At 41.3% G+C, this 18,837-nt stretch overlaps 1 protein-coding gene across 1 annotated transcript in view; it reads right to left on the bottom strand.

Moving 5' to 3' along the window:
• Window positions 1-18,837, bottom strand: part of PLPPR1 (phospholipid phosphatase related 1) — a 265,947-nt gene that overhangs the window by 39,966 nt on the left and 207,144 nt on the right. The window contains exon 3 of the mRNA XM_033431209.2: window positions 6,484-6,672. Within this exon, the coding sequence (XP_033287100.1) occupies window positions 6,484-6,672 (189 nt within the window). The remainder of the gene's footprint in view (window positions 1-6,483; window positions 6,673-18,837) is intronic.

The raw sequence follows: 18,837 nt of genomic DNA, 5'->3' as shown, positions 1-18,837 counted from the left end.
CCCCCAAGCTCTAACCTTTCCTAAGTCCCTGTACAGCTTTCTCCTGTGTGGCCTTGCCTCAACATGATGCTGATCCTTTCTGACAGCGAAGCACAAAAGGAGAAATAGGAAATGACAGGTCAAACCCACGGCAGTCTCTTCCCTCATGTCTCTCTTGTGTGTCCCTGCAAGCACCACCCATTCTTGGAGACACACGGCAGTTTAGGGTGGTAGGTTTTTCTGTGGTTAATGTGCTAGAGCAGTGGTCCCCAACATTTCTGGCACCAGGGACCAGTTTTGTGGAAGCCAGTTTTTCCACGGATGAGGGGGGGAAGTTCAGGCGGTAATGTGAGCAATGGGGAGCGGCAGAGGAAGGTTCGCTGGCTCGCCCTCCGCTTACCTCCTCCTGTGCGGCCCGGTTCCTAACAGGCTGACAACCGATACTGTCCGCGGCCTGGGGTTTGGGGACCCCTGTGCTAGAGAATACACAGAGCCCCAAGGACGAGTCCAGGTTGAACTACCTTTTATGAGAATTGCCATTAGTTTGTGTCACATAAGTCACCCCCGAGGAGTCTTGCTTTCTTTCTACTACAGGGAAAATAGGAAATGGGTTTAAGAAGGAACACACACACACACACACACACACACACACACACAGACACACACACACACACACACACACACAGACACACACACACACACACAGACACACACACACACACACTCTGCCATTCTGTGAAACGCCTGGCCAGGCACAGATTGAACTCCCGAAAGAAAGTCAGGAGAGCCTAGGGAGTTGGGAATCTGACATTTGGAGTCTTCCAATTAGAAGGTTCTTTTTTCATCTCTCAAGGAATATTAGAACCAGAAAGATCTTGGAGATCATTTAGCCCAGCCCCACCTTTTGCGGATGAGAAATCGAACCCACAGAGGGAACATGCCTTAGCAGAGGTCACACAATTACTGGGGGCAAAGCCACAACTGGGATTCCTCCCTTTCCTGACAGATCAGGCCTGAGACAGGATGACTGCAGTGTGAGGATAATGAAGGATGCACACTCAGGGGCAGGGGGTGTGCTGAGCTCGGCACTTGGGATCCGTGTTCAAGTGGCCCAAAAAAGACTGCTTAGGATACCCCATATCTCTCCAGGAAGGGGCAGAAGTAAACACGGCTCCTTGCTCCCAGGAGACGTCCCTGAGCATCCGGGGAGTTCTGCTCTCTGTCCCGCTGTTGCTCACTTATTTTCAGGTCTTGGGGGGAAGATCAAGCGCCACAGCAGGGTTTCAAGGTCACTCAGCTCTCTGCCATTAACCCATCAGCTGTAATCAGCGCTGGTTCCTAGCAATGCCCCTCATTCGGGAGGAACATAAGAGTAGAACCAAATGGGTGGGTACCTGTCCGATTACATACAGAACTAACTGCGACCTTCAGCAAATCATTTAGTGTAGCTAAGTCTCAAGTTACAAGTAACGTAGCTAACAACTGGCCCCCTGAACGAACTCAGAGTCAAAAATGAAGGGAATTGGGGGCTTCCCTGGTGGCACAGTGGTTGGGAGTCCGCCTGCCGATGCAGGGGACATAGGTTTGTGCCCCGGTCCGGGAGGATTCCGCGTGCTGCAGAGGGGCTGGGCCCGTAAGCCATGGCCGCTGGGCCTGCGCGTCCAGAACCTGTGCTCCGCAACGGGAGAAGTCACAACAGTGAGAGGCCCACGTACCTCAAAAAAAAAAAGGGAATTGGTCCACAAACTTTCTCTATGTTCTTTGGGATGTCTCTTTTCTATTTCACTGGGATGCTGTGAGGATAAAGTAGGCAAGGACTGCAGAATACAAGTAAATTAAAAGATGTTATTCTTGCCATCATCATTTATGGAATATTCCTCAGCACATATCTTGGAGGGCTGCCATCATTATTGGTCACATTTTTCACCCAGAGAAGCAAAGGAATGGAACGGCTGACTCAGGGTTCCATACTTGAAAACTAGAGTAGAACTATAGGTCCTTAATACTCAGTTCACTATCCATCGGCCATATCCCCATGGCTTCCCATCAGAGCATTTGACCCCATGTCAGTTTGTGTCCTTTGGGGAAAAGGAACTGGTGGAAGATATGTGATCAAAATTTGTAGGCGGAAGAAGAGTTTTTGCTGAAACTCTTAGAATGAAAGATCTATCATTTTTACCCAAAGAGAAAAGAAAATTCATCATAAAGTTCTGTTTTGTTTTTTGGCCATGTGTGTTTTTGTTTATTAGAATTGCTAGTTTCAAGTCTTATTAAAGATTGGTTATTTCATAATTATGTCAGAAGAACTGGAATGTTTTAAAAATATATCTTTCAATTTGAAAATACTGCATTGATGTAGAATTTAAACATACGTATATAACACAGAAAAAAAAAGACTGTACCATTAGCACTCAGAGATAACAGCTATACATTTTTAGTTTATTTCTTACTAGCCTTTTATGTGTAATTATAAATTTGGGATTATACTTGTAACACACATGCTGTCTTGTTAGGGTCTATTAAATATTCAGACCCACAGACAACCACATGCTTCATCTGGCACTGGTCCACTTGGGAGGAACAATAGCTTGCCAACAGGGCAGCATCACATGCTGCTCTTTAGCACATGCCCTTGCAGTGGTCCAGTACAGTTCAGCTGCAAGGAGACTGCAGACATATCAGAGGACGCAGGAGCCACCAGCTTAAAAGACTCATCATGTCCCATAGGAGTCAATATATGGTATAGCAACTCCATAGACATAGCTTCCAAGTTCCCACACTGGACATGCCAAGTGTCCAGAGTCACTGTACTTGGAAGTCACAGCATGGCACCTTTTCAGGTAGTTATAGTTCTCTGAGTCCAGATGCAGTTCACCAATCAGGGGTTAATTTTGCCTAGTAACATAGCTGATACATATCTTTTTCTAAGGAAACAGAGCTAGAAAACTAAGGGAAGTTCAAATTCTCTTATAGAAGAGAAAAACTTTTATCTGCAATACTATATACAATTTTTTAGCCTTCATAAACATCATTTCACTAAATCACAAGCATGTTTCTTTGCTATTAGAGGTTTTTCAGAAACATGGCTGCCCAAAATGTGTTTAGACAATCCTCTAGTGCTGTGTATTTAGCCAAGTTTTCCTTCCACTCTTAAAACTATCACTGACATGAACATCCCTATATACAAATCTTTGTATTTATATAAAACTCTGGTTATCTCCTTGACATAAATTCAGGGCATGGAATTAATGACTGGGTCTGAAGTTTATAAAACTCTCAGTACATCTCGACCAGCTGCTCTTCAGAAAGAAAATGTCGGTTTACATTTGAATTGTATGAAAGTATCTGCACCTTTAACAACACGGGTTAAACTTTAAAACATTTGCCAAACTTATTTTGGAAAAATACTGTATTTAAAGTAATTTTTCTTTGATAATTGATGAGTTTAGAAATGTTTATATGCATACAGTCAATTTATTGTTGTTAATTGTCTATTTTTGTCCTTTCTCATTTTTATTTTGGGAAGCTCATCTTTTTAAGTATTAGAAATATTTACATTGGAGTCTCATGCTGCAAAATTGTTTTGCAGTCTTTATTTACTTTTTCTTTTGGTAGAAATGCTTATTTTCAGGTAGACAAATCTATCAATCCTTTTCTATCTGCCTGCAACAACATTCCTAATTGAGGATGCTTTTGTGGGTGTGTATGTAGACTTTCTAAGTGTTTGAAATCCATATTTTTCTCACCTCATAATGTGCATTGAAAAGCTTTCCACTTATTTTAAGGCTCTGGAACCGTTTAAATAGTTATTCTTTTTTTATTATTAATTTATTTTTGGCTGGGTTTTTATATTTGCGTGGGGTCTTCGTTGCTGCGCGCGGGCTTTCTCTAGCTGCGGCGAGCAGGGGCTACTCTTCATTGGGGTGCGCGGGCTTCTCATTGCGGTAGCTTCTTTTGCTATGGAGCATGGGCTCTAGGCGCGTGGGCTTCAGTAGATGTGGCACAGGGCTCAGTAGTTGCGGGCTTTAGAGTGCAGGCTCAGTAGTTGTGGCACACGGGCTTAGTTGCTCCGCGGCATGTGGGATCTTCCCGGACCAGGGTTCGAACCTGTGTCCCCTGCGTTGGCAGGCGGACTCTCAACCACTGCGCCACCAGGGAAGCCCAGCTATGGGTTTTCTATCCCTTGAAAGTTTGAAGGAATTTGTACTATAGTTATGTGTCCCCAGTACTATTTTGTGCAATAAATTTTAGACATGTTTAAAAATTTGTATTCATTTATTCAGCTTTTCTACATTTTTAAAGGCATTGTTGTTAGTAAGTTATCTTTTCATAGAATATTATCAATTTTATTGAGAAGTAAGCATGTATTGGCATAGAATTGAATATACAATTTAAATAAAACTACAGTGTAGACTTTAAAGGTTTATATATTTTTGCTTATATATTCTTTCTTTCTTTTTTTTTAACTTTTGCCTTTCGTATATTAGACTAACCAGGGGGTTGTACATTTTACTTATTTATCCTATTGTTTTCTGATTCACTGATTTTTCATAATTTTTATTGATCTGTTTCCCTTGATTTCCTTAAGTGTTTTTGTTTTTTTTTTTTAAGGGAAAAAACTATAATTACAAAAAGTAATTGCAAGAGAACCTAGGCAATGATGTTTCCTGGGACTGGGAAGAAGAGAGGAAAATATGTTAGTCAGTCAATGGATCACTCAGGGATTTATGTCTGAGTACATGAGAAAATGATATGTTTATGGGACAGGAAGAAACCAGGACCTGATTCCAGACTAATTCTAGGACTAGGTAGAGCTGCCATTAAACGGTTACAGATAGAACCCAATGTGGCCTCCAGGTTTTTTCTGAGGAGTGAAGTGTGTCACCTTTTAAGGTACTTAGAAGGGTGTCTTTTATGCTTTCTCTTAGTCCTTGGGCTGGTGAGAAAGGAAAAGGGAAAGGTAAGAGGAACACGGAGATCAGCCTTCCTCTGGGAGAGGGCACATCCCCCATCACTCTAAAGAGGAGGTGATACCAGGGTTTCAGTGGAATCTCCTTCTCTGCAGGGAGAGGAAGTTGGTCTGTGATCCTGAAGACGGTAAAGATCGATTTCCAGCCAGGTTCTTTGTTTCCCCGACTTCTAACCATTTAGTCCATGACAGACGCTGTGCCAAGTCATTTGTATGAAGCATCTTATTTAAGTCTTGACAACTCTGTGAAATAGGCGGTCACGTTATTCCCATTTTGGGGGGAGGGAACAGTAGAGTGACTTGCCTGAAGTCATATAGACAGGATGTGAACCCTGGAAGGTCGGACTGCAAAGCATGTGTTTTTAACCACTGTGATAGATCACGTTTCATCACTGCTGACCGTAATTCCTATGGTGTAGCCTTATTATTTAAGGGGGAACTTGTCAAGTCTAGGATCAACGATCAAAATGAACTTAAAGTACTACGACTCATTATGTCCATATTATTTCCTCCTCACAATTCTATTCTACTTCTCATCTTAAAGCAAATAAAACATTTGCATAGAAAACAATACTCGAACTAAATGTCTGAGCAATCAGTACATTCCTCAGCGTGCCAGTCGGTATTTTTATTACTGCTCCAAGGAGAGGGGAGTGGGAGAGGGCAGGGAGGGGAGGAGGGAGAGTTGGGGGGGAGGCAGCTTTGGCAGAGAAAGGGAGGAAATAATAACTGAAATTACGTCCCAAATAATCTGACGTTGTAGCATGTTCAGACACAGAAATGTTTATGTAAAAACACTCACGAAGTCATTTTTTTAAAATCAAATTAAGATGTCTAAATGCGAAATCATTTTACCAGACAATACGGATCTATGAGCTTTACGCTTTTGAAATAGTCTTCCAAGAGGCCTGTCTGCCACTTTTCTTTTTGCCTCTTGAGAGAGAAGAATGCAATCAATGAAGGTAAATTTGCAACTTAATTGCATGTGATGTAATGTGAGCAGAGCCAGAGCCGCCCAGAACAATTCACAGCAAACTTCAGGTCAAGGGGTTTCTTTCATCTCTGGCCTCTCTGGAAGTTCAGTCAGAAGAGCAAGAGATACAGGCCTGGGGGATTCTATTCCACTCTGATTGAGGCTTTGTATCAAGGCCAGCATTTACATTCAAGACCTCTTCTGAATACACACAACGCACAGCGTATTTTTTCAAGAGTACAGTAGCTGTTCTTAACCTGGCAGCCACTCAGGCCTGTTCATTTAAAAAATATATACGTATGACATTCAGACATTCTTTTAAAAATATATATGTATATATATTTAAATTCAGGAACCAAAAAGCAAAAGCCACCTATAAAAGACAAGACCTGTTTTAATGAGATTTTATGCACAGCTCTACTCACTCTGTTTGGGCTGAAACAGGGCATGCCTGATAAGGCTGCTGGTGAACGCCCAGGAATAGAGGAAAGAGGAGAAAAAGCAGACAGAAAATGTTGTTTAGGATCCAACAGTAGAGAAGGAAATCCTTTTCTGTACTTACAATAGCAGTTGGGGTGGCAGCCAGCACACAATAGAGCACCAGAGGGGTGATGAAGCTTTCTTCCTCTGTCCCCGGGTAAGGCTTCATTAAGTCTCCGTCCTGACAGAAGAATCCTTGGATATGCACCTGAAAAGTGTCAGTGCATTCGAAGTAGTAGGCAAGCAGCACTGTCCCAGCCATGATGACAAGCTGAAAATACAGCATGGCCACACAGAGACATTAGCAGGGCTTCGGAGCAGCGCCCGCCCCTCAGAGCACACTCCCTCCATCACCCAGCAGCTCTCCTTGTATTGGTATTGGCAAGGGTGTGTGTGCCTGGCTCCCTGGGCTCCGGGCTCAGGGAGTGTGTGCTTACTTGTCTGCCTTGTAACATCTGTTACATAAACCTTCCAGAAAAGAATGAACAGCTCCCACCTGAGAAGCAGACCACAGCAAGGCTTGTAGAGAGACCCAGGTTCTGCTGCGCCCCTCTCAGGGGATGCGTGGGAACCAAGGCAATACTGCCATTCAGGACAGAGGTGAAAAGTCAAAGGATAGTGGCATATGAATTGGCAAGATGTAGGGTGAAATCTGTTCGTGGGCAATTTCATAAAATGTTAGAGATAGACTTACTTTATTATAGAGTATTAGAGGCAGGTAAATGACGCATGAATGAACAAACAGGAAAGCTGAAGCCTAGAAAGGTTAAGGGAAATCTTCAGAACCTAAACTACCGGTGTGGATGAAAACACTGTACAGGTATCCTATATCAGTCACAACTTTTATCCTTTTCCGAAAAGATGTTGCCTTTATTCCAAAATGCTTTCTACCAGTAAGTAGAGGACTTTACTGATGATCACATCTTATTATAGACATATATCCTTCATAAGGTTTGGACACAAAAAGGGACACAATTATCCTTTCATTTGATTCAGAAATGTCCCAGATACTCACCGAGGTTTAGATGTAGCCTTTAATAGGTATGAGGAGTTGGGGGAGTATGGAAATGCCATTACTTTTCTCATTCCCATTAGGAAACACCAAATGGCAAGATGAGACGGTGATAAAGGTAGACAGAAAAGAGGTCTTTGAGGTTACGAAATTACAGAAAGTTAAGCTGGAAAAGATCTTGGAGATCCTCCCATCTAAAATCTTTATTTCATAGATGAGAAAACAGAGGCCCAGCAAGGAGAACTGACGACAGCTGGATTTTCCAACAAGGAAACCAAACATGTCCTTAGACTGACAATCAGCAAAGCAGGGAAACTAAAATGGGGAAAGATATTTTAAAAATGTTGATTTGTTTAAAAGTATCAAAGTAATCATTTTGGGAGAAGAATCAGAACTTGGTAGGGCATCTTTGTACATCCTTTATGGCTTAAAAATTGTTTCTATTTGGAAGTACATAAGGGGCAGGGAGGGGGAAACCATAATCTTTTAGGTTTTAGTCTCAAGTTCTTATTCCAGCCCTGGAATGACTAACATAAGGTCACATAGCTAGTTAGTGTTAGACCCAGGACTAGAATCCCACATTTTCTGATCCCCAGGGGGCAAAACACCTGGGTCACAGCATCAAAATCGCATCATACACAAAAGTGTGGAGAGTTATGGGGAGAGGCAAAGTAGCTCAACTCCAATGCAGAGAGGCACCATTTGGCGTCTTTATCCACGTTCATATCCATTTCTTTAGCCACCACACTGAAGCAGAGCCTTGAACTTTGCCCACTCTCTCACACCTGCTTCTGGTACCTTAGCTCTGCAATTCCTCCTCACTCTAGCAAAAGGCATCATTTTCTTTAAGGGTCATTTGGATTAAGAATCTTCCCTCAGGACTTCCTAGTGGCACAGTGGTTAAGAATCCACCTGCCAATGCAGGGGACATGGGTTCAATCCTTGGTCCAGGAAGATCCCACGTGCTGCGGAGCAACTAAGCCCGCAAGCCACAACTACCAAGCCCGCATGCTGCAACTACTGAAGCCAGCGCACCTAGAGCCCGTGCTCCGCAACAGGAGAAGCCACCACAATGAGAAGCCCACGCACTGCAAAGAAGAGTAGCCCCCACTCGCCACAACCAGAGAAAGCCCGTGCACAGCGACGAAGACCCAGTGCGGCACCCCCCAACCAAAAAAAAAAAAAAATCTTCCCTCAACCTTCCATTTTCTCTAACTCTTTGGTTAGAAGCCTTTCCTCTTTGGTTCAGAAGCCTCGAGTATCTCCAGTGTTAACGTGTCTAAAGTACAAACGCCTAACCATCCTGTTATAAAGGTCTTTACCTTTTGGCTGTATCCATCACCACCTTTATCTCCAGGTAGGCTCCAAATCATACTTTGCAATCACTCTCTCTCACACATGGCTTGTTTCTGGCTCTACAAGGATTTTGTTCCATTATCTGACATGTTCTACCCCTTCTCCCCCAGTGGACCTCCTGGCACAACTTCTGACCATCCAGTAATCTCTAGACATTCACGTGTGTTTCTCTGTGCCTGAAGTTGTTTATTGGCACGTGTAAATTGCCAATGCTCATGCCCGCCATCTCTACTGTTTCAAGCATTTTGTTTATTTCTTATCTCTTCAGCAACAGAGAAGAGACTTGGATAAGGATGTTTCCTATAGGAATGAGAGATAGGTGCTCCCAAGCTGCCCCACTGATTGGTGCTCTTGCTAGTAGCTAGTTTATAAAGTCAAGGCCATGACGTTTCTATTTCTTTTGTGCTGCACTAGTCAATTGAGTCAACCCGACAGGAGGGAACCTAGCCAGTTGACCCGGATGTTTTGGAGCTAACGCTAGGATTCCAACAGTTTGGGGGCTCTGCCTCTGGGGCTGTTTCTGTCTCCTGCACAGCCTTGATCTGATTTCTCTGTATCTCATCCATGTGGAAGGAAACATATTTCTCTCTCTCAGCTTCATCAGCCCTTAGAAGAAATAAGCTTGGAGAACAGGCAGGATCGATGGGGGCTTTTTGGATAAAACAAAAACAAAAATGGCATCTAGCTTCCTCTATTGAGGAAGAATATTATATTTTACAAGGGACATTTGTGCTACCTCTTCCATTGAAAAGAGAAAAAGGTGAAAATGAAGTAAATGAAAGCAAAATAGTGTGTGTGTGTGTATATATATGTATATGTATGATCTCTCTATATACGATCCATATGTATATATATTATATATACGTATATATGTGTATATATATGTAAGACGACTCAGAAAAATAAAGAATAGAAACTTTTTAAACAGAATTGTCTTAACATCAAATACATCATAATCAACAGTAACAATAAAAAAGCAAGGTCAATGTATCTAAATTTGCTATACATAGAAAAAATCTTGAAGAGCTGCTTGGCCAATTTAACTATGGAAACAGCATTCAGAGAGAACTGAATGAATGAATGAATCAAGTGCAGGGCATAAAGAACAGAGAACCTTGGAGACGCAGGGTGGTAGAGGTAGATGGGAACTTCCACGGCCTACGGGACAGAACTGGCCCATCAGCATGAGTCACCTTGGCCTTGGTTCCTCCCCTGAGCAGCCAGAAACCCCTTCCTGTCACTTTAAAGCCATCCTCAAGCTCCCTGGAGAGTCCTCAATAAAATACCAGTTAGAGATGCACAGAAGCAAATATAGAACAATTTGGATCTTGATTTCTAGGTTTCTTTTCTATTGAACATTCTCTTGCGACCATATATTAAAAAGAAGCTCATGCATTTACTGCAGGAACAGAAACAGCACGTTGATTCTGCTTCCGCAAGCAGAGAGCTCTGCCTTGCAGCACTGATGACACACAATTAGCCGTCGGTGTCCTCCCTTCCTCTGCCCTGTCCTGGGCCATGATTCATCACTGTCTACGTTTGTGTCACTCGTGCCAGCTGGCACACTTGCCGTCTCCGCCCCATTTAGGGAGGCATGGAGGGAGGCCACAATGTTGGTGTCACATGAGCAGATGGTGAGGCTGTGCTGGACCCAAGTGCTGGTGGAAGGGTTGACGGTATTAGTGTGAAAAAAGCAATTGTGGATGTGGGGAGATAATGAGGTGGAAGGAGCTCATGCACCAGGGATTTTCCTCAGCTGTTGCTTTCTAAGAATGACAACCCGATATATGAAAATGCATTAAATCCTGATCATTCCACAAAGATTCAGAAGGCAGAAGCCAGCAATATCTGAAATCCAGCCTCTCAGAGTTGAGAGTACTGTGTTTCTACCCAGGTTCTCTGCTGATTGGAGAAAAATGAATGTCACAGAGGGCTAAGTGGGGAGGTCACAAAGCTGAGAGAAGAGGCTGAGATGACAAGTACGTTTTTCTTTGGTCGGTAGTCTGAAGCAATTGTGGACCACTAATTTATATGACAGGATACAAGCTGGGAGAGCAGGGGATAGATAAATGGTGCTATGACTCATGTGAGTATGTATGTGTGTCCAGGGATGTAGGGGCAGACACATGACGTGGAAATGAGAGGACTGGTATCTGGTCTGGAGTGTAAAGGGAGTAGTTTGAACTGGGGACTCCTGGAGCTAGGTGACCATCTCAGTTTGCCCAGGACCAAGGGGTTTCCTGGGGCATGGGACTTTTCAGTGCTAAAATGGAGGTAGTCTTGAACAAACTGGGGTGCTAGGTCACTCTACCTGAGACAATGTTTCCCTCCCCAAAGAGCTTTCTTATTCTGGTCTGGCCAGGAGCTATCAAGACCAATGCCAATTAATCAGTCAACCAACAACTGTTTCTGAAAACCGCCTCTGTGTTCAGTTCCGAACTAAGTGCTGTGAAGGCGAGGAATTCTCAGACGTGCTCTCTAACCTCAAGCAATTTGAGATCAAGCTAAGTGGGGAGTGCTCGCCAATACAGGAAACAGACAGTGATCTGTAGGAGGGTGTCAGCTGCTCCCAAGCTGGGTTTCATACATGGCTGCATGGGTTTGGTGAGGGATGGGTATTGGCAGAAGGAGAACAAGGGAAGGGGCTCCTGCGTGGAGGAGGAGTGAGGGCAAGGGGATGGAGAGGGCAGCGTGGCGTGTGTTCAGGATATTGGTTTTGACTAAGCTTCAAGGACATATGTTCAATTCCATAGCAAGATGGGATAAAGGAAACTCAGCAGAAGGAACGCTGCATCAGAGAGCTTCGGTGATAAGGTTTGGCATGGTTGTGATGCAGAAGCAAAGTCTTAGGACTCCAGGGGATGGTACACGTTAAAGATTTGCATGTTGTTCAGTATTGAGGAAGCATGTTAGGCACAAGGGTCAGTAGCTGCACGAAAGGGCTGGGCTGGGCAACCCTCAAGTGGCACTGGTGGAAGTGGGAAACAAGGTAGTAAGTTAGAGGGGAAACACCTGAGAAAACTGACAGTGGAAACACCTGAGACCTCACTGGGAACCCTTAGAAGTAAGGATAACACTTTGAGAGGGGCTGAAAGTTCTCCAAAAACAACATGAGCAAGATCCAAGGAGAAGAGGAAGGAGTAGGAGATAGAGGGGGACGTGATGGTGACGGTACAGGTGATGACCTATGTTATGCATGTGTCCCAGGAACTTTTGTAAGCGCTTGACATAAACTAACTCTTCTTCTGCCCAGCCACCTTCTACGTGGTACATATATTATTTCCATTTTATAGAAGAGGAAACAGGCGCAGAGAGATGACATGAATTGCATTAAGGTCACACAACTTGGGTGAACCTAGGATGATTACTATAATTATGATGTATTTCTCCACACAAACTTGGGCAGCCTGGGAAAAAGCAGCTTACAAATACGTCAGCATAATATTAAGGGCTAAACTATGTGCTACAGACTTGAGTACTTTATTCAAATGTCTCCTAGTATCAATTTCATCTGTATGAAGGTTAATAATAATTCATAAATATGCACTGAGGCATGTTTATGTATTCTCATTTTGTTCCAAAAAGACGTTATACCAACTTCCACCAAATAAAGTAAGCAAGCCTCCAAGAGCAGTTGGAACAGAAGAAGAAAGAAATATGGAGACAGGAGTTACATCCTTGAGTATAAGTTGTCTAATAGTCAACACAATAAGGAAATACTGGTCATTTTCACATTTCACAGTAGCTATATGATAAAAACCAACAGCGGTTGAAGAGTAGAATCTTTCTGATATAGTGACTGGATAGGAATTCATCCTGAGTTCTCATAAGGGACATGATAAACAATGACAATACTGAGTATGTTGGTGCTGTTCTTTATATGGGACCTCATATCAACTCAACATAGGCCAATGACATCACATCAAAGCTAAATGCACAAAAACAATAGTGTGAGATAGAAGGGAGGAGGTCAGCATTATGATTCGGTCTAGGTTGAACTTGAGAGATACAGCACAATGAAAGGTTAAGACTGCTAGGCTGGAAACCTGCTCTGCTGCTTTTACTAGGTGTGTGACTTAAATTCCCGTGCCTCTGTTTCTTTGTTAGTAAAGTGGGGCTAATAATGCTACAGCACCTACCTCTTCAGGTCATCATGAGGATTAAATGAGGATTGTGTAGTATTTAGAACAGTATCTGACTCATAATAGTAAGCATGTTCTAAAAGAATGGGTAGACTATATATTCTTCACTCCTTCCTAATTATAGTTTCTCTAAGGTTAGGTTTTTAAAAACTACTGGGTAGCAGTGAATTAGATACTGCCTTTTAATAAGTTTCCTGCTAGTGAAATACAGACCTGCATCTTGTTTTAAACATGGATTTCATTGTTTAATAATACTACAATGCTATTACTAGAGTAGACTAGCGGAAGGAACCTTTGCTCAGGCTACTCTCTGTAGGACAAATCTTTTAACCTTTCCTCATCCTGGTTTCTTCTGTGAAAAAAGATTGAGTTACTTTTCAGGGTTGTAATGAGAACTGAGGCTATTACACATAAATATCAATGACACTATTTTGGCACATAGTAGATGCTTAATAAATGACATCCCTAGTTATTATTAGCTTCATTTAGTGTTACTGTGTCTTATATATGTCCCTTATTGTGGTTTTCCAAACTGCAGGTCTCAAACCATTAGTTGATTGTGAAACAAATGTATACAAGGTAGGGTTCAACTAGAATTTTTTAGTGAAAAAGAATGGAATAGAATTGAATATATTAGAGTTTTATACATAGTAAGGACAAGTGTTTTCTTCTCAATTTTATTGAAGTACAGTTGATTTGCAATGTTGTGTTAATGTCTGCTGTACAGTAAAGTGACTCAGTTATACATATATACATATTCTTTTTCATATTCTTTTCCATTTTGGTTTATCACAGGATATTGAATATAGTTCCCTGTGCTGTACAGTAGGACCTTGTTGTTTATTCATCCTGTATATACTAGTTTGCATCTGCTAATCCCAAACTCCCAATCCTAAGGACAAGTGTTTTTATGTGAAACTTTTGTTGAGTATGTAACATATAGGCAGAGGGAGAATGTATAATACAAAGTGAAATATATTTCTTACTATGGGTTGTATTTAAAAATCCTTCAATAAAATGTGATTTTATTAGATACTTGTCTCATCATAAGCAATTTCTTATACTTTAGTGCCTAAGGCACGTAGGTTCAAATCTCAAATCCACTAATTACTACTATATGTCTTTGAACTTAACCTGTCTATGCCTTAGTTTCCTCACCTGTGAATGAGTTCTCATGAGAGTGGTATGAGAACTATATGATTAAGTATATCAAAACCACTTAGCAGGCACTCAATAACTGTTAGCTGTTATTTTATTAAGACTTAAGTAGAATATATATTTTTTTCTGAATAAGCAAACAATACCACATGCACTAAAATACATAAGAGAATATGAAGTCATCGCATTAGCCAGGACTGAATAATCAACTAGTTTTTCCATCTATAAAATGATGCTTCTTGACAAGCATCTTATTTCCACAAATATGAATTTTCAAGAGTCAAAGTATTCTTAGTCTTGCTATTTGCAAATGATATTATCTCAAGATATGAGGGAATAAAAATAAAATATTAAGCAATCGGTCCCTTATCAATGTATTTGATCACTGATTGTGTTATATTTTTGTATTTTATGAAAGATTTTAAAAAATTATTTTATTGTGGTAAGAACACTTAAAATGAGATCTATCCTCTTAACAAATATTTTAGTACCATATGTTATTGTTGACTATAGGTCCAATGTACAGCAGATTTATAGAGCTTCTTCCTTTTGCTTAACTAAAACCTCATGCCTATTGATTAGTAACTCTCCATTTCCCCCTCAGTCCGGGATCTTTTAACTAATAGGCAATTAAAGTGTGGTTAAGAATGACATCCTCCTGTGAAAATTGAAAAACCTACCATGGACCAGTGCATGTATATGAGAATTCATTCCTTCTTTAAGGAGAAAACCAAAGGTGTACCCATAGGCAAGGATATGTAGATGAAATGAGACTGTTCAGTTATTCAGCCAGTATTTATTGAGTGCCTACTGCTTGCAGACACTGGGGAGTTTCAGTCATTGAATAACAAATAAAACTTACAAAACACATGATTTTGGGGCTCATGGGGATTTCTGTGGGGGAGACAGATATCATAAAAGCAAACCCAAGGGAATGATAATAATGACTCTCATTGACCCCATAACCAACTACATACCTTGAAATGCTCTGTTACACGATCCTCATGCCACCCTGTGAGATGATGAGTCACCCTCATTTAAAGCAGAGTACGTTTATCCAAGCTCACAGAACTAGTGAACGGTGGAGCCAGGATTTGAACCTCTGGTGTCAATTAAGCATTAAGAGATGGTGCCTGTAAAATGCTTAGCCTAATGCCTACTTAGTAAGTGCTCAGTCCTTTCTCTTACTCTTTGATTTCTGTTCACTTGTCCTTTTCAATGCTTCTTGACATGGCTCTGGGGTAGGAGTGGGGGTTCACTGATCGCCACCCCCATCACTTTCCTTTCTTGGTATTTAAGAGCACTACTTTTGCCTGCCTCTGACCATACTGGCTCCTTTCATTTTTCCTTTTCTTCTACCTGGTCTGTAAATGGTAGTGCTCTCCTAGGACCTATCCTTTCCCCTCTTTTCATTTTCTTGCCATGTATTCTTCTTGGGAGATCTCATCTTTCTATGGCTTCCACTCTTATATTGATTCCATTGACCCTCATATTATCATTCTCGGTCCTGTTTACTCTCCTGACCACCAACCTTGTGCTCCACAGACACTCCAAATACCACAAGTCTGAAATGAAATTCAGCATGTCTTCTCCCCTCAATGTGCAACTTCTTTAGAGTTCACTGTCCTGGTAAATCCAACCAACATCTTCTCAGTCACCCAGGCTAGAAATCTCAACATCATCTTAGACACTTCCTCCAGCTTTCTTGTTCTTCCCACCCCATACCTGGTCAGCTCCCATGTCTTCTTACTGTAGTGCCCATCCTGTGTATCTCATTTTTCTTATGCCAACTACCATGTTCTTATGCAGGCCTCCATATTCTCTCATCTACACTACTGAAATCTTGTCCTACCTGCTCCTGCTGCCTTTGAGATCTCAACCCCTTTATGCCATTAGTTACCCTGCTACTAAAGAGTTATTCTAAGGCACAGCTGTGATTGTGTCTTTCTACTCCAAAATCTTCAGTGATAAGTATTTCAGATAAATCAAGCAATTTTCTGTCTATTTTAACACACTGGGCTCTGTTCCACTCATGTTTTTGATAATGGAGAGAAGCCTGCCATTTGAGTAGAGACCAACCCAGGAAACCCCATCAGGCATTGCTCCTCAGGTAGCAGAAAATACACAGGTCTACCTCTCAGCCTGGGCTGACTACACCTCCCTATTTGGCCACTCCTTAAAGAACAAATGCAAATACCATAACCTTGTCTTTGCGTGTGTGTGTTTCCATCCTCCAGCATCCTGTTGGTTATTAGTGAATGATATGAAGAAATGTAGAGTGTATGATAATATTTTCAGGTAGATTTACAGCTACACTGAGGAAGGGATTATTATTGGATGTATGTCAAGCTAAATTGGGCCACAAAATTTTCTCTTTGATACTCTGCCGTTAGGGATATGTATATTTTTAATTCATAGACACAGATGAATACATATAAGGAATGTTAAATGTATAGTGACACAAAACTGGCAGGTATAGCTAATATTAGAGAAAGCAGAAAAAAGTTCAAAATGATTTTGATGTTTGAGAACATTGCTTGGGGACAAATGTAAAGTCCTACAACAAGGCTTTGCTTGTAAAGTCCTACAACAAGGCTTTGCTATTCCTTAACTTCAGGGGCTGGTAGAGCGGAAAGCCTAGAACTCTGACCTCAGAGGCTCACCAGCCTTGGCCTTCACTGACCCTGCCCTTCCTCAGGGATGCTTCAGACTCAGAGACCGGGACGGTCAGAGCTCAGTAGATGTTACATGTGTGGGAAAATGAGAGTGATGAGATGAGGAGTCAAGAGAAGTCTTTGAAAAGCAAGTCCTGGATGACGTTGATGCACATTTTATTTACTTACTTAGTAAGGGAGGTGGACGGAAGCAGTTTTGCAAATGATCCCTATGGTCTAAATGGCTGCAGTCCTACTACCTTTTAAAAAAAAAAAATTATCTGGTGTACCAGGTCTTAGTTGCAGCTCGCCAGCTCCTTAGTTGCAGCATGTGGGCTCCTTAGTTGCGGCATGTGAACTCTTAGTTGCAACATGCATGCGGGATCTAGTTCCCTGACCAGGGATCGAACCTGGGCCCCCTGCATTGGGAGCGCAGAGCCTTATCCACTGTGCCACCAGGGAAGTCCCACCTACTAGCTTTTTGTTAACAAACTAAGTTGATTTGGGTGATAATCTAAGGTTTCTCAGCAGAATCATTAGAAGTCAGCAAACTACTATGAACACCAACTATGTGCCAAATCCTTCAGCTAGTTGGTAGGAACTTAAAGATGAAGGAGTTCTTAGCTTTTCAAGGATATGAGCAAGTGACCAAATGATCGGTGTTTTTTAAAAAATTTATTATTTTTTATTTTAATTTTATTGGAGTATAGTTGACTTACAGTGTTGTGTTAGCTTCAGGTGTACAGCACAGTGATTCAGTTATACATATATTCATTCTTTTTCAAATTCTTTTCTCATATAAGTTATCACAGAACACTGAGTAGAGTTCCTTGTGCTACACAGCAGGTCCTTGTTGGTTATCTATCTTATACATAGTAGTGTGTGTATGTTCATTCCAAGCTCCTGATTTATCCCTCCCCAACACATTTCCCCTTTGGTAACCATAAGTTTGTTTTCGATACCTGTAATTCTGTTTCTGTTTTGTAAATAAGTTCATTTGTATCATTTTTTAAAATCAGATTCCACATATGAGTGATATCATATGATATTTGTCTTTCTCTGTCCAACTTATTTCACTTAGTATGATAATCTCTAGGTCCATCCATGTTGCTGCAATGGCATTATCTCATTCTTTTTTATGCCTGAGTAATATTCCATTGTATATATGTACCACATCTTCTTTATCCATTCATCTGTCGATGGCCATTTAGGTTGCTTCTATTGTCTTGGCTATTGTAAATAGTGTTGCAATGAACATTGGGGTGCATGTATCTTTTCAGATTATGGTCTTCTCCAGATATATGCCCAGGAGTGGGATTACTGGATCATATGGTAGTTCTATTTTTAGTTTTCTCAGGAACCTCCATACTGTTCTCCATAGTGGCTGTACCAATTTACATTCCCACCAACAGTGTTAGGAGGGTTCCCTTTTCTCCACACCCTCTCCAGCATTTATTGTTTGTAGATTTTTTGATGATGGTCATTCTGACTGGTGTAAGGTGATATCTCATTGTAGTTTTGATTTGCATTTCTCTAATAATCAGCAATGTTGAGCATCTTTTTGTGTGCCTCTTGGCCATCTGTATGTCTTCTTTGGAGAAATGTCTATTTAGATCTGCCCATTTTTTGATTGGGTTGTTTGTTTTTTTGACATAGAGCTGCATGAGCTGTTTGTATGTTTTGGAGATTAATCCCTTGTTAGTCGCTTCATTTGCAAATATTTTCTCCCATTCTGTGGGTTGTCTTTCATTTTGTTTATGGTTTCCTTTGCTGTGCAGAAGATTTTAAGTTTAATTAGGTCCCATTTGTTTGTTTTTGTTTTTATTTTCATTACTCTAGGAGGTGGACCAAAAAAGATACTGCTTCCATTTATGTCTAAAAGTGCTCTGCCTATGTTTTCCTGTAGGAGTTTTATAGTATCCAGTCTTACATTTAGATCTTCAACCCATTTTGAGTTTATTTTTGTGTATGGTATTAAAGAATGTTCTATTTTCATTCTTTTACATGTATTGAGAGCGGTCCAGTTTTTCCAGCACCACTTACTGAAAAGACTGTCTTTTCTCCATTGTATATTCTTGCCTCCTTTGTCATAGACTAATTGACCATAGGTGCAT

This window comes from Orcinus orca, chromosome 6 (assembly GCF_937001465.1).
Source record: "Orcinus orca chromosome 6, mOrcOrc1.1, whole genome shotgun sequence".
Lineage (NCBI taxonomy): Eukaryota > Metazoa > Chordata > Mammalia > Artiodactyla > Delphinidae > Orcinus > Orcinus orca.
The sequence above is the reverse complement of the archived record's forward strand: the minus strand, read 5'-3'. Positions and strand labels throughout refer to the sequence as shown.